Source organism: Pygocentrus nattereri, chromosome 15 (assembly GCF_015220715.1).
Source record: "Pygocentrus nattereri isolate fPygNat1 chromosome 15, fPygNat1.pri, whole genome shotgun sequence".
NCBI lineage: Eukaryota > Metazoa > Chordata > Actinopteri > Characiformes > Serrasalmidae > Pygocentrus > Pygocentrus nattereri.
In genome coordinates, this window is record NC_051225.1 from 7,899,479 (window position 1) to 7,915,644 (window position 16,166).

A 16,166-nucleotide genomic window follows, 5' to 3' on the forward strand; every position below is an offset into this window, starting at 1 on the left:
GGTATTTTTTTTAAGCAATTATATATCGATACTCATATGCTTCCCATATCAGTGTACAGTCCTACTTTTCTTTTCCAAAAGCTTTTTTCCAATATGGTTATTTTGCAGGGTTTTGTATAAAATGATAAATGGTGAAATTGCCATTCCTATTGCATGGTCCTTGTTGGAAATCAAGACTTCTTGTGTGCAGACCTGGACTGATTTATTTTGTAGTCGTGAAAAACAGGTGCATGGGTCGATTTCCTCCCTCGTTGTTTGAATTTATTGAGTTTAAAAAGGCAGATGTACAGTATCAGGTAGACATATCGAGGGCATGGATGATAGAGTGAGCATGCAAGTGAAGAAAAGAGAGAGAGATGGAGAGGAGGGGAGATCTAGGGGGTTGCACTGCCTCATTTTCATTGGCTAGTCATTACGGCATTCTCCCTGGAGGCTCCCACCCCCACTCACTCGCTCGTGCTCTCTCGCTCTCTCTCCCTCCCTCCCTCCGTCTCTCTTTTGCGTGCTCTGTTTCTTCACATGCCCTCTCCTGCCTGTGTACCCATACTGAGCAACACAGCATTTTAGCATTAGCTATATTCTCAGCCATGTCCACTGTCCACTCGTCGACCCAGCCTGCTTGCGGAGATGTTCTGATGCCCCTCCTCTCTTCGCCTCTTCCTCCTCCTCTTCCTCCTCCTCCCCCGTCTCCACCAGCCTGCTGCCTCTTCTAGCATCGACAGTGTTTCCGTTTGCTCTCTCTCTCTCTCTCTCTCTCTCTCTCTCTCTCTCTCTCTCTCTCTCTCTCTCATTCGCTCTCTCTCTCATTCACTCTCTCTCTCATTCGCTCTCTCTCTCTCTCGCTCTCTCTTGCTCTCGCTCTGTACTCTCTTATACTCATCAGCTCTTTCCACCGTCTTCTCTGAGCTGCAAAATGGAGCAGGGCGGGCGTCGCAGCTAAGCGTGAGCCAGGCCTTGACTCCACTGGCTCCGAAGAGAGTCAGCAGGGACATCCAGCCACTCTGGACCAGGCCCGCATCCCACTGTCTGCGCTTTTGGATGGACCTTTTTGATCAGATGCCTCTGGGTTGGTGCCACTGTAATCTGCTTGGTTTCTCTAGCTCCAGCTGGATCCTGTAAGGCAGAGGCTGACGGCTGGATGCTGGAGGGGATCATACGCTCGAGGACTTGGGATTAGGAGTGTAACTAGCCTACAGGAGCCTCAGCACCTCCAAGTGTGTTTCACTTTCTTTTCCCAGCATGAGTCACTGCCTGATGAGCCGTGAAAGCAGGACAAGGTCCTCACCCAGCCGTGTCATCTCTGACAGGTTTCTGATCTACATTCATTAGTTTTATCCCTCACTTCAGAGCTTTTCTTCTCCTTGCGTTTACCAGCCCATTTTTCCTTGAGATAAGGGTTGACTTCAGCACTTCAGGCGAAGTGAAGGAGTATTATCTATTTGCCACACTTGTCAAGGATTCTTTGATATTTTCCCCATCCATCCTCTTTGCCAATTCTGGCTACATTCCTCATGCGTGGAGTCCTTGGCACAGGGTCCATGTAGAGGTGTCTGGTTCTGATCAGAAGTAAAGCATGGAAGACGTGTTGCCACTCAGCTGTCTCGCCGCAACCACGCGGCTGTCCCTCTGTCTGTTGCCAGGCAACACATTGCTAATTTGAACATTGTGGAAGGAGGTGGCCTTTTATGGAGCATACTAGGAAGGGGCTTCTGAAGCTGAAGCTTTAGTTCCTCGATATGTTAAACAGGACTATAAGAGACTGATGCAAGTGCATTACTCAGAAGTGAGTTTAGCCATAAACATGTAGATGTTACTGTGTATTCTGAGAACTGACCATAGGCGTGGCCTCAAGGAGCGATGAAGCCTTCCATTGGTACCCTTTGCAGCTAGCATACATCTGACATCCATGACTTTTGTTAATTAAGACACTTGTTCTTTGTTTTATCACATGGAGCCCATCATTCCGAGTCTCAGGATGGCTATGTGACCCATCTCGTCTTTGCTGCACCTCACTGGGCACGTGAACATTGAAATCACTCATTTTTGAGAAATTACGCATCACCTCCAGACTTCGCCGTGGCTGACCCTAAGCCAGCCCCAGAGCCTCCCTGGGAGGATGAGGCCGGGGTCTCTGGGAGTACTCAGGAGAGCCCTCCGCTGCCCAACCCAGAGAGGGAGCTACCCTTCCTGGAGAGGGAGCTACCCTTGTCCCCGCCACTCTCTCCCATCCCTCCAGCGATGCGGGCATTGGAAGAGGGGGGATCAGCTGGGGAGGAGAGGGCTGCCCAAGGGCCAGACTACACAGAACGCGTCATGAGCCTGCTGGGCATGGGCCACCGGCTCTTTGTACCACGGTTGCTGGCGGTGAGGGACAGCTAATGCTGAAGGCTATGTGGTGTCTGTTGCTACAAAGCAGAAGTGCCCAGCTCTGGTCCTGGAGAGTTTTGTTTAAGACACTTAGGGCTCCTGTAGTCTTAAAAGCAATTGGGGAGGCTGCTAAATGTAATTCAGAAAGTGATTGAAGTGGATTTAAATCTTTGTTCTAGGACTCAATTATGTTAGTGAGCTGCTTGTTGTACTTTAGTCAAAATAAACCTTAACAATAACAAACAATGTACAGTACTTTAAATAAATTCCAAAATACTTCAATGATAAAAGATAAACTGAGAAGCCTTGAAAAACACTTTATTAAAAAAATAGAAACATGGATGTGTCTACCAGGCTCCGTTTGTTGTACTGTAACAGAGACCAGTTGGACAGTTTAATGCCTTATCGTAATGCACGTTGGCAACCGGAAGATACATTTTAATTGACTGTTTTTAATCAAGTCAGCATGTTTATTCGATTAGTTATGATATGAATTTAGTTCCAACTCAGATGCTCTTTCTGGACTTGATCAACGTGACCTTTGTGTTAGATTAGGGTTGAGACTAAACTGTTGGATGGCAGGTCTCCAGTGGCTGGTTGTGCCAGTTCTATGCACATTTAAACGTAGGCTATTTATAAGTGTGAAGTAAATTCAGGATTGCGCATTGCTAAATTGGGTTCCATGCCAAGTAGTTATTAAATATATATACCAACCCCTCAGCAGTTGTGTTGGGGAAACCAATAGAAACCATGTACATAGCAATAAGAATGCAAAGACATGATCTAATCATGACATTTGTTTAAATTTTCAGCTCCACGCAAAGTTTGCTTGCCATAGCTTTAGTTGAATAAGACTTCGTGCTAAGTACAGACTGGTGGTGCAGCCAAATTTAGTAAAAGTATAGTTTAAACCTAACTGTTAAATAAAGACTGAACGAACACTTTATGCACAAACGTCACTACAAACTTGCGCAAAACTGTTGCAACTCAGTCCAGTTCTGTAGTTGGACATGCATGCTATAAAACTTACCCAGCTTTGGCCCTGAAGATCTACCACAGCTAGCATTAAGACATTAAGATTGGCTGGATTAACTGTGCTAGTTTCCAGATATAGCTAAATTCTGTTGGGCAGTGGATCTCCAGTAGCAGAGTGGGCCTTTTTTATCATGAAGTAGTTTCAGTAGATTTAAAGTTTTGAGACACTTTAATGGACACAGTACTGTCTTGTCAGTATTTTAAATGACAGGAAAGCAAACGAAATTTTTCTTGTGATACCTGGTGGAATGCACATGGTGTCCATAAGGTGGTGCTCTGTTTCTGTTTTTATGTAATATAATTTTGTGAAGCTTAGTTATTGCGTGCACAGGCTGTTTAAATTGGCATATTTGCATATACCAACAATCGGTTATCAAGGTTTTAATAGAGTAAACAGTGATCGCAAAGTCAGAGAAATACCACGCTTCATCAAAACATGATGTTCTGAAAAGGCTTTTTAAAATATTGGTCCGTGTAGATTTATTTGCCTTGTTTTTGTTGCTGTTTCACTTAAATGAGGCTTCTCTGCCTCTCTGAACACAGACATCCAAGGAGGACCTGCTCCAGGCTGACTTTGAGGGTGCGCTGAAGTTTTTCCGGGTTCAGCTCCCCAAACGCTACAGGTCGGCGGAAAATGCTCGCAGACTCATGGAGCAGGCCTGCAACATCAAGGTAGGTACCGTCTTCTAATTCTCCATGAAGCATTCTGCTTGTCGCAGCAGACAGCAAGTCACTCAAGGACACTGACCCCTTCTTAAATCCCCTTATCTTAATTATGAAGCCCCAGTAGTTTGTTGTCAGCAGTTGTGGGTATAATATTTTCTATCCCTACCATTGAGTCATGTGCCATGGTACTTTGTAATTCTCAGACATTTTATTATTCGCTGCATGCTATCAAGATCCCAGCCGTGGGTGTAGATTAGCAGTGTTCTGAATGGCCTCCATGACTAAAATCGTTTGCAAGGATTAGTGCCGCTTGGGGCGGTGAACTGTGGGAGCATAATAAAGTGCACTAGCGCTCTCCAGCACCTTCTGGAAAATGTCCTTCAGAATTGCAACCCTGAAGAATGTCATTTTGTAAGCGCGCTTAACTAATCCTCCACCTTAGCATAGGTGTTGTAATATGTCAGCTTGCTTGTTATTACAGGTCTGCCTGGACAAACCTTATTGTCGAACAAAGCCCAACCCCTCCATGCAGTTTAGTTCTGTCGCCAAAATTACTCACCTGTGTCAAATATTTTAAATGTTCCTGAAGACTTTAATTCAGTTAATTGGGAGAGGCAGATTAGGGCTGGGATTAATATGTAGAGGATGATGGATATCCTAAAGCAGGGTTGGGCTAAGCTGGTTTTTGGATTGATGTAAATTTAAGCAATTAAAAACCTGAAGTTTACAAGGACTTTATGGCGCCCTGAAGCTGGGGCTGGCTTGAATAATGATTTACAAGCTTTGAACACTTATTAGTATTTCCCAGTGCATACCCAAATACTCATTCTCGAAACTATCCTTAAAAACATTTATATTAAATAATTAAGCATAATTTTGTTCACTACTGCAGTTTAAAATACATCCAGTAGGCGGTGATGTACTTTAATGTTTTAATCAATTTTTCAGTCACTCCTGCTAGACAGTTTTATTTTGCATGACCAAGTCAAGTCAAAGCACACACTCTCAATTTTGGTGTACAGTAGTGGTCCAAACTATATATTTAAAATGATAATTTACTAAAATGTGATGATCTTGTTGCCCTGCAGCTCCTGCACTATAGTAACAGTATGTTGTGGATGCTGTCCTCTAATACCAACAGCACTAAAAAAACCTTTAATTGTGATTTTGTCACAGTAAACAGATCTGCTGTTTGTGTTGTTGAGTTTCAAACCTGCTGTGAAGCTGTTTAGAAAAGAACAGGAAATAAAGCAGGTAGACTGAGATGAATCTTGTTCACTTATGATGCACTTACATGACACTGATGCATTTGGAACTAAAGCAGATATAATATGTGATTTTAACTTTTTTCATAGACATTTGAATGCCTAGGTTTGGTCAAGTTGCAAGTTTTGTGGATTTTTTTTTTAAGTGAACATCCCCTACAGAGAACATATGGTTGTTTGTAACAATATGCGCCTCAAAACGTTTTTGGTAGAAACACGGTCAGAGCAAAATACCTTCAGTCTTCCATGGAGCCTCAGTGGCCCAGACATTGCCTGTATCTTTAACTGGTACGAGGAATTATTTCTGGACTGCTCTAATCTTTCTCTGTGTAACCGTCTGGTATGGCTTTGTTGTGCATTTTCCTGTGTTGTGTATGAATGAGCTGTGTGTGTGTGTGTCTAGATAAAATTAAGTTAATGTACCCCTTACAAACTACACACTTCTGCACATTTTAATTTACACTTCCACTTAATTACAATTAGTTACAATTGGGGGTGTGGCTTTAGTTTTTGCAAAAGTTATGGAACAATTAATTTTTCAGTATGTTAAATTAGAATATTTTAAATTTTACATTGCTGATTTAAAAGTATTTTTGGCTACACTTTTTGTGGCTTAAAAACAGATCATGTTTCTGCATATTGAAATTTTTTTAGAAAAACTAAAAAGAGAATAGAAAATAGAGAATATGCAAGTATTGGAATTCATGCCAGCCCTACCTGAAGCACATTTAAAGGAAGAATTTAAACAAAAATGAAAAAGTTAAAAATGTTGCTATAGCAGTAAATAAAGTGCTATAAGTGCTAAAGGACCAGTTTGCAGCCGAGTGTGAAGTGGCTGGGATGAAAATCAGCACCTCTAAATCTGAGACCATGGTCCTCAGTGGGAAAAGGGTGAAATACTCTGCCCAGGTCGGAGTGAATTCTTGCCCCAAGTGGAGGAGTTTAAGTATCTTGGGATCTTGTTCACGAGTGAAGGAAGGATAGAGCGAGAGGTTGACAGGCGGATTGGTGCGGCATCTGCAGTGTTGCGGACCCTATACCGGTCCATCATGGTGAAGAGAGAGCTGAGCCAGAAGGCGAAGCTGGCAATTTACCGGTCAATCTACGTTCCGACTCTCACCTATGGTCACAAGCTTTGGGTAGTGACCGAAAGAACGAGATCGCGGATACAAGTGGCCGAAATGAGCTTTCTCCGCAGGGTCGCCGGGCTCTCCCTTACAGATAGGGTGAGAAGATCGACAATTCAGGAGAGGCTCGGAGCGGAGCCGCTGCTCCTCCACGTTGAGAGAAGCCAGTTGAGGTGGTTCGGGCATCTGGTAAGGATGGCCCCTGGACGCCTCCCTAGGGAGGTGTTCCAGACATGTCCCATGGGGAGGAGACCCCGGGGGAAGACCCAGGACACGTTGGAGGGATTATATCTCTCGACTGTCTTGGGAACGCTTCAGTATCCCTCTGGAAGAGTTAAAGGAGGTGGCGGGGGAGAGGGAGGCCTGGGCCTCTTTGCTTAGGTTGCTGCCCCCCGTGACCCGGATAAGCGGTTGGGGATGGATGGATGAATGTATGGATAGCGTCAGCATGCGTATTTTTCCTTGATGCATTTTGTCACATTGCGATACTGAAACAGTCATTTTGAAACAGTGTGAGATCCACAGTGAATTAAAGCTTGCTTCTGATGTCATACCTTGTAACGTTTGCAGTGGGTGAGATCTGAGTTCTGCTCATAAGCCCTGATCAGCCTGAGAACGCAAATGGCGCTTTGAAGAAGTGCTCTGAGGTTACCGCTGAAGGTATCGTGTATAGTATCTGACTACGGAACACGCTTCTCTGAGGTACACTGGTAATTTCAGTTTGTGATTTTGTGCAGCATCTTAAGAGATTGCGTCATAAATATCAGACAATAATATTTTATCTGTACAGTTTTTGTTGCTTTTAACTTCCTAGAAATTATGCAGGTGCAAACTGTCACACATAGTTCAGCGTGATGTAAGATGTCTGAGAACCTTACAACTCTATAAAAGTAATGTCTGCTCAATTAACCCAGAAAAAGGTTACAGTTGTTGTGTTCATTATGAAATATTAAACATAAGCATAAAGAGCAGCTGCTTAAATAATGTAAAAGCATGGCATTACATATGAGCCATTTAGATCATCCATAGCTTTACAGATGTATAGATCATGTCTATTGCTAATACATCTTAAAAGCAGACAGGAGAAGAGATGAAAGAACCTACACAGCTGTTTTCATCTCTGCTATGATAAGACATGTACTAGGCAGTGTGGCCAGAAATATCATGGTACACTGTTAGAAATAATGGTTCTCTGCAGGTATAATTTTAGTTCATGAAAGTGCAAACAATGTAAATGAACCTCAGAGGTAAAGCAGTGGTTTTCAAGGTCTGATTGTGTACCTTAAATAGGTGAAAAGGTGAAAAGTACATATTTGTACTTTTTCATAACCTAATGTTTTAAAACAGAACAATAAAATAAAAAGCCTGGTGACGAGACGGGGTGTGTTTAGTCATTTCATTGGATTATGGTACAATGATGTTTGCTAATTAAAGGTACTGAGATGCACCCTTGAGGGTACTCCCCCAGTGACAAGAGGGGCACTACCCCAGAGACAGTTCCAGTTTATTTCTGAGAGTGTGTAATTAAAGGTTCTGAGAGTGTGAGTATATGTCATGATGTAGTTACATTAATAATAATGTAGACATTATTATTCTAGAATGCTCCTTTACTTTTAATAAGATTTATATTTAACAACTAAATTAGCCGTAGCCTTCATTCCCACCCTACCCATCTTTGCCCCCCCCGCCCCCCCCTCTGTTTTTCTGTCTCTTGTTTTCTTTTTCACTCGCTCATATCCTCAGTGTCACTATCTGCAGGATATCCTGTGCCCTGAGTTGCTCAACACTTTCTGCAGCAATGGGACTGTAATTATGTGGAAATGACTTTCTGAGCAGACAGTACGAAGTACGAATTTCTTTGATGTCCAGATCATTAGCCCTGTAGATGGTTCCGATACACATGTATGCATTTTGGTTTTGAACCCATATTTTTTAAGCGTCTGAGAACAACCGTGCATTTAACTCTGTTCGTTTGTGTGTAAAAGACATCAACTGATCCTAGATCAGCGTTTTTTTTTTCCCTGAAAAATGTGGTTTCTAGTAGTTCATGGTGCTTCTAGTGCCCGAAAGGCCCATACCATGACAAATCATTCCTCACTTTTTCGATACAAGTCCATAAATGCAAACTAAGCTACAAAAACAACTCATTTTGAATTCCTTTTCTGTGATGCTGCAAAAACCAATGCATTTATGTAAGTCTCCTGTTTGGCCTACAACAGTTTAGCTCCACACATTCATGCTGAAGTTATAAGGGGTATTGCAGCCTGGACTGCTTTCAGAATGGGACACAATACAGGGCAGCTAATCAGAACAGTGGTGAATAATAGTCTTAAAGGCACAGTAAAAAAACATAGCCAGTTTAATTCTAAGGCTTTTATAAAAAGAGGTTGGATCATGGTTGTATAAAATTGAATTATGACTGTTTTTTGGTACACAAACACACAAACGTCATAAGTAGAGGTCAGAGGAAAAACTCAAGCTAGGAAAAATGCAGGATATGGGCTCTTTAAATGAATTGCACTTGGAGTAAGTAGGTGGTGAATCAGTTGCGTCAGTGCTGAAATTTTGGAATCAGTTATAATAACATTCACTACATTATTCATTCATGATGAGTAATTTCTTAAACAATCATTATCTAATCAATTTGTGAGGTCAGAGACCTCAGGACTGTAGGATCCTGTGCAAGTGGAAAGTGAGAGGACTGTAAGGTGGGTGGGGGACCAAGCAGCTGAACAAAGTGATGAACAGGTTGCATTGATCTACTTGCTCAGAGTGAGTCAGCAGAGTCAAGTTCACTTGAACATGGACACCAAGACACGCCTGTACACACGTGTTTTAAGATCAGCTCTCTCTCTCTCTCTCTCTCTCTCTCTCTCTCTCTCTCTCTCTATCCCCCCCTTCCTCCTGCTTTCCCTTACCTTCTCTCTTCTTATCCCCCTTTCTTTTTCTTTCATCCTTTCTCTTACCCCAATTTCTGTCACTCCCTCTTTCTTGCACTCTCTCGCTCTTTCACTTTTTTCCTTGCTTGTTCTCTCTCTCTCTCTCTCTCCCTCCCTCCCCAAAGTGTTCTAAAGAGGTGTGTCACTTTTCTTAAGCAAATCAGTTACACAGGTGTGTACATCTGTTTTTTGTCTTTTTGTGCTGGCAACCATTAATTGAGTGGCACTCCAGTGCGCTGCAGAGCACTACAGAATACATGATAATCCAACACACACAAAGGGAAGTTGATCTCTGGAAAAAAACAGGTTTTTAATATCACACTTTTGGAGCATGAGGCTGAAATTCAGGATGGTTTCTGATTGTTGACACCAGAGAAAATGAATTCTGCACTGTCATTGTTATGTTATGCCTGTGTGGACACCCTTGAGCACTTGAATGTGTGCATGTATATGTGTACTGGCGGTACAGCATCGCTCTCGTCCATCTCTGTCATCACATTAGTCTGACGGGTCTGCAGGGTGCCGGGCAAGTCCTCAAAGGAGTGATTGAAAGCGGGAGACTGAGAGGCGAAGGCGAGACAGGGGAGGTGTGAGAAGTGCTAATTTCTCCCTGCGTTCTTTGAGGTGCCACTTGTGCTTTTTTACTTGAAGACTCACTGTGGGTTTGCTTCATTTTGAGTCTCTCTTGCTGGGCCTTTGGTGTATTTTTACTCTTGGTTTCTTGTTTTAGCGCTAAAGTTTGTGCCTGTCATTTTTACACTTTTTTTCTGCTTTAGCTGGAGGTAATTTGCATCACATCTGTATAAGACTAGGGACGTGTTCACGTCTGACTTGTTTGGTGCAGGCCAATCAAACCTGTTCTTCACTTCAGTTTGTTTTGGCATGTGTGGACACCTGTACTCGGGTACACACTAGCGAACTGATCTGTGGTCTACCAAAAATTCTAGGTTTGTCATAATGCTTGTGGGAGCGCACTTTTACAATGATTTACGAGGAAATTCAGCATCAGAGCTTACTTTTCTCCTTCTAGCAGCGCTGTACTGACAGCATAATCTGCCTCTTTAATATTCAACTCAAGACAGAAGCTGAAATCGCTCTTGCAGCTAAGCTGCTGCTTGTAAGTGCAGACAAGCAATAAAATAATAGAGAAGCAATTTTAATTATTACTTAAATGAAAATGATTTATTTTCTAAAAATGTTAGTGAATTGTTTGATTTTGCCATGTGAATCTCGAAATGAATCAGCAACTTCATTGTTGTGTTTACATTGAAATTGCCAAAGAAATCATTCATAAACAAGCAGAAATTAGGTAAAGTTATTTTATTGCTTTGATTGTGATGCACGTAGCCCAAGGGTCGGCAACATGCGGCGCTAGAATGGCATGCGGCTCTTTTACTGCCCTGTTGGGGATCTATGGCAGAATTTTTATGTAAAAAATAAAATAATACTCTTTTGCAGTAAAAAAAAAGACAAGCTCTGCTGATTGTTCTAACACAGTTTTAACAGTAAATGGTCTTAAAAAATTGAGTTAATGTATAACTGCTAATTAACCAGCCTTTAACCCCAAAGGTTGGCACACAGATTGCTAGTAGCTAGTAGCTAATGAAGCGCCAAAGAGAAAGATTTAAGACGATCATGGATGAGTTGCAGACAGATTGACTTATTTGTGTTTATAATCACTCCAGCTGATTTACGTTTAATCTGCGTCGGGAAACTGTCGAACACAAAAAAAAATTGTAAAGCTGAAGTCGCTTCTCGTTCACCAGCTTCTTGTTCGAATTTTCCCTTTCCACCTTAAATTGTGCAGTAGTTGCATTCTAACACCTCAGGTAGCATTTAAGGTGGAATGGGAAAATTCAAACAAGAAGCTGGTGAATGAGTGACTTCAGCTTTGTAAAAAAATCCAATGTTAAGAGACATTTTGCAAGAATCTGTTCTACTTTTGTTGAATGGTTTCCTGTCAGAGATGTGAGAAAAGCGACTATAGCTGAGCTAAAGCTGAGCAAAGTATGTCAGTGTTTCTTTTATATTTTTTAGTCTATACCAGGACATTAGCACATATTAAGACATATTTTCAGGCAAGATGGTAAAACGTTACTTCAATAAAATAGACAAAGCGTTGTGGCTCCCAAGGTGATTTTATTTTTGGTGAGAGGACAAATGGCTCTTCTTAACATTTGGATTGCTGACCCCTTAGGTAACCATTAAGCTTCTTGTTTTTCATAGAGTGTAATGGGTAGGATAGAACATTTATAGCAAGAAGGTTTATGAGGGATTTTGTACTAGTTACTGAAGTTAATAAAGTTATACAGTGAACGTTACAAAAGATTGTTTTGTAGCATTAACTGGGGCAATATGAAAGTAACTGAGCTCTTGTGCCCAGTAAATGAAAACCTGTGTTAACACACACACACACACACACGCGCGCGTATACATTCTTGCTCTTCAGAGTACGTATTGTAATAGGCATCAGAAAAAGCTAGTTAAAAGCAGCTACAATTAACACTAACACTTGATTTATCACATTTAAAGCCTTTAGAGTAAGAATAGAGCAAGATCATGTTTTTGTGCCATGGAGCATAGTTTGAGCATAATTTGAATTTAAAAGCTTGCCTGGGCACTTTGTGACATCAGTGGCTAATCACTGAACACAGTGAAACACTCAATTATAGTCTGTGAATTGTACCATACTGTCCAGATTACAAAAGGCTGTAAAAAGTAAAAAGTTACTTAAATGTCTGTTACAAACTTGATGCTAATATACCCTAGGAATTCCCATTGTGAATGGCTGGCATGCAGCATTGCTTAAGTTTATGCATGCAAGTAATCATCCCTGAAGTGTCCCAAACTCTTTAGCCTTTGTCACGTCCCCTGCATTTTAATCACCCCCAGGACACTGTTAGTCTGGAGCCCTGCTTTAGCCCTTGCAATATAAAACAAAATGAACCAAATGAAAAAGATAAACTGTGGATCAAACATTAACAAACAAAATAGGCCTTAAACAGCCTTAGAGGAGAGCAAGGGGGCTTAGTGGTGTGAACAGGAAGTCTTCATATCTTCATATCAGAGCTATTTTGCTCAGGTCTCTGTGAGCACGCACGCATGCACACACACACGCACACACACACACACGCGTGCTCAGTGCCCGCAGGCTATACGCAGATTATTACTAGACCCCCCCCAACCCCCACTCTGAGTAGAGCCTTCTCCATCAGACCCACTCAGAGATGCCCAAGCTGAGGCAGTCATTTCTCTTTGAAATTTTGGGCACTTTGAAAAGAATAAGGATCAGCTTGGTGGCTAATCAGCTTACAGCACTCAGGAATTTCTCTGGCACCTGCTTGCTCAAGCAGCCATCTGACTCGCTCCCCTCCCTGGATTAAGACAGGAATTTGAATTTCTCAGCCTTTTTACCACAGTGTCGGGGTGGAGAGGCTAAATGTACAAGGAGAGGCGAATGCAACCTTCACATACCACCCTCAGTCCTTGGTGGTGCACTGGGGATTGTGGGTATTTGAGTTTTGATGCTTGCAGAAGCTCTCAGGCGAGAGAGTGCTCCAGAGAGAAGAGTTAGAAAACCTCTATCTGTGTGTGTGTGTGTGTGTGTGTGTGTGTGTGTGTGTACGTACACGTGTACTGAAGGACATCAGAATCACTGAGTCACTGTAGTCTGTCTGACAGAGGCTACACTTCCTTCTCTGTTGCGCTCTCTCTCTCTCTCTCTCTCTCTCTCTCTCTCTCGCTCACACACACACACACACAATTTATCTTTTATCTATCTCTTTCTCACTTATTTCTCTCTACCCATTGCTAATCTTCCCCCATCTCTCTGCCTCTCTTTCTCTCTCTTTCTCTGTCTTCCTCCTTTCTGCCCTCCCTCTTTCATTCATTTTTTCCTTTCTCACAAAAACATTTTAATCCCTCTGTTTCTCTCACTCACAAATTTCTTTCACCTCTTTAGCTTACATTCCATTCTCTTTCTCACTCGTTTGTCCTTCTCATTTTCTCTGTCCTGTTTTTCTCTTTCCTTGTTTCTCCTTCTCTCTCTCAAATTTCTTTATCTTTCTCACTCGTTTCTTTTTCCCCCTTTTTGCCCCCTCCCTTTCTTTATTTCTTTCTTTCTTTCTCATTCTCTCTGGCTTACATTTTATCTTACTTGCATGTGGGTCTTTCCCTTTTTCTGCTCTCCCTTCTTACATTTCTCCTTATCTCACTTTATTTCTTTGTTTGTTTCTATATACCCATCTATTTCTCCTCCTATCTCCCTCTCTCCACCTCTCTCTCACTTCTCTCTCTCTCCTCTCTTACATTCTCTCATGCTCTCTGCCTTTCTGTGTATCTCTTTCTCCGCTACTTTTTTCTCTCTATTGTCTGCCCCTTATTTCTCTTTACCTCTCTCCTTCGTTTCTCTCTTTTCTCCATCTCCCTTTTCTCTTTCTCTCTCCCTGACCCTTCTTCCATGTTCTTTCACTTTTTCATTTCTCCCTCTCATCCCCTCTTTCATATCTTTCTATGTTCCTTTCTTTCTCTAGCTCTCATATTTCTCTTTTTGTCCGTCTCTTTCATTTCACACTCTCCTTTTACTGTCTCATTATCCTCCCATTACTCTCTCTCTCCGCCCCCCCTCTGTTCGGGGGTGGTCGTCACCGTGACTGAACTTATCAGTGGAGGAGTGGAGTGAGGGATGAATGTGAGCCCTGTGTAAATGGAACCAGGAAGAGCACTTGTTTTTTATTCTGAACAGAGAGAAAGAGAGAGGAGGAGAAGAAAGGGGGCGTTTGTATGTGTTCGCTGGAGGATTTCACACACACACGTGATCCCTCTGCTCGGCTTCCAGAGACCACCGCCTACCTGAGAAGGTAGAGAGACGAGAGGCATCTGCGCTCCTTTGAGAGACATTGTGTCCTTTCTCCCGCCTCCAGGGGTGGAGTCTGTTACTGTGGGAGGAAGTGTCAGACTTGTCAGAGAGAATCGTTTCTCCTCTCTCTCTCTCTCTCTCTCTCTCCCCTTATTCACTCACTCTGCCTCACTCGCTCTCTCTTCCTAGTGTATACACACACACACACGCTCTCACCTCCGTACACACACTCTGACAAGATGATGGAGGAAGTGTCGATTACGGTGGCCTACGATGCCCACGTTATCAACCAGATCAGTGAAGAGGACATCTTTGCCAGTCTGGTGGCAGTTTCCCGACCCAAAGCAGCGGTACGTAAAACACAGACTGCCTCTGCAGAACCTTCTCTCAGCAGAAACATCACAAAGCACTAGTTGCTCTCTCTTATTTTCTGCTTTCTTGCTACTTTAAGGCTTATTATACAGTATTATGGCTGTTGTTGTGCAATATTTTGACTCACAGCTATTTGAATTGTTTCAAGGCTTTTGCTTCTGATAAGCATGTTCAGTAGATGTGAGTGTTACTGTTGTAGTTTTACTGGAGGGCTTAAATTACACTGACAGCTTTTCTCGTAATTAATTCATTTTATATTTTTTAGTGGAGTAAGATTTTTTTTAAGTGCTCACATATGAGACAAAGAGAACTGCTAATAAAGAAGAGGGTGTCTATAATCTTTATATTTATGGGCCATATTAGCCACTTCTTTTTGTTTGTGACAATTTAAGAGCTGAAATATATTTTATTATTTTTTAGTTTTTGAAACCATTTTAAAGTTTCTGTTTCTTCCTAGCTTCTCCTTTTGTTTTCCACTGTAGCTTCACTAACAGCACCTCTATTAGATGCAGTATTCCTGATATGGAAGCATAGCTGTGTAGCACTTGCTTCAAAGCTTCCCCTTGTCAAAGCTGTACGCTCGGATTGTTCTTGCCTCGCTTGTAAGCCATTTTGGATAAAAGCAGCTGCCAGATGAATGAATGTGAATGTGAAAATAAATGTACATTTTGGGTGTTGATTGTAGCTCGACGTGTGCAGTGCCTGCTCGCTATCTGTTTTTTTGGAGATAGTCGTTCATCAGCCTCCTTTTTGGTCGCTCATTTTATCTTCCAGCATGGTGAAGTTGCACTCAGTGAAACGTCTCCTAATTAAATTAAATAATGAGCCTTTCAGATTTTTTTCAATTACAGGTTTAGTCTCAGCTCAAAGGAGACATTATTTGTGGGTGTATGTGTGTAGCAAATGCTTTCACAAGAGCAGTAAATCAGTTAAAATTCCAATATTCTGCTGGCCTCTACTTATAAATGTGCTTTACATATACTTTACTTATAAACTGTGCTTTTTATTTTTGAAGTGATCAGCACAAACATTAATATGTAGTTGTCTCTGGGATTGATGCTGGTTTTAGGTTTAGGCTGATGGTTACAGTTAAGACTTGGCTCCTGGAGTGAGGCTTTTAGATCAGGGTATTTTGTTTGGAAAGGATGCATGATAATATCAGAATCTCATCATTGTGAGAAGGGAATTGCATTAAAAAGTGTGGGAAAGATGTTTAGACTTTGCCAATAGTTCTGATGACGTATTTATTCTACTCCAGAAGAGAAGAATGTTTGTGCGACACTGACCTACTGTACTAAAATGACAGAATTTCACTGTTTTCATTACTGCTATTTTCTACAGATACATGTTGCATTTCTCTCTATTCCAGGCAGATGAAGTACCAGTTTCTACATTTTGTAAAAGTTTATGTATCACTGTAAGCAAAGACAATCCTTCATTTATTCAATTTGCAGTCAAAACAGCCATTAAGTACACGTTATTCATTTTTCAGCATCAGAAAAAATCTGAAGCATATTTAATAGAACTGCACAGAAGC

At 41.8% G+C, this 16,166-nt stretch overlaps 1 protein-coding gene across 5 annotated transcripts in view; it reads left to right on the top strand.

The window, feature by feature from the left end:
* The window catches only part of rabgap1l (RAB GTPase activating protein 1-like), a 139,485-nt gene that overhangs the window by 107,287 nt on the left and 16,032 nt on the right, over nt 1–16,166 (top strand). For 2 of the 5 annotated variants that reach the window (XM_017701333.2, XM_037545539.1), the window contains exon 19: nt 3,946–4,074. In XM_017701333.2, the coding sequence (XP_017556822.1) occupies nt 3,946–4,074 (129 nt within the window). Of the gene's footprint in view, nt 1–773; nt 2,365–3,945; nt 4,075–13,880; nt 14,608–16,166 lie in introns of those variants that run through there. The other 3 variants (XM_037545540.1, XM_037545542.1, XM_037545541.1) reach the window with 3 other exon arrangements.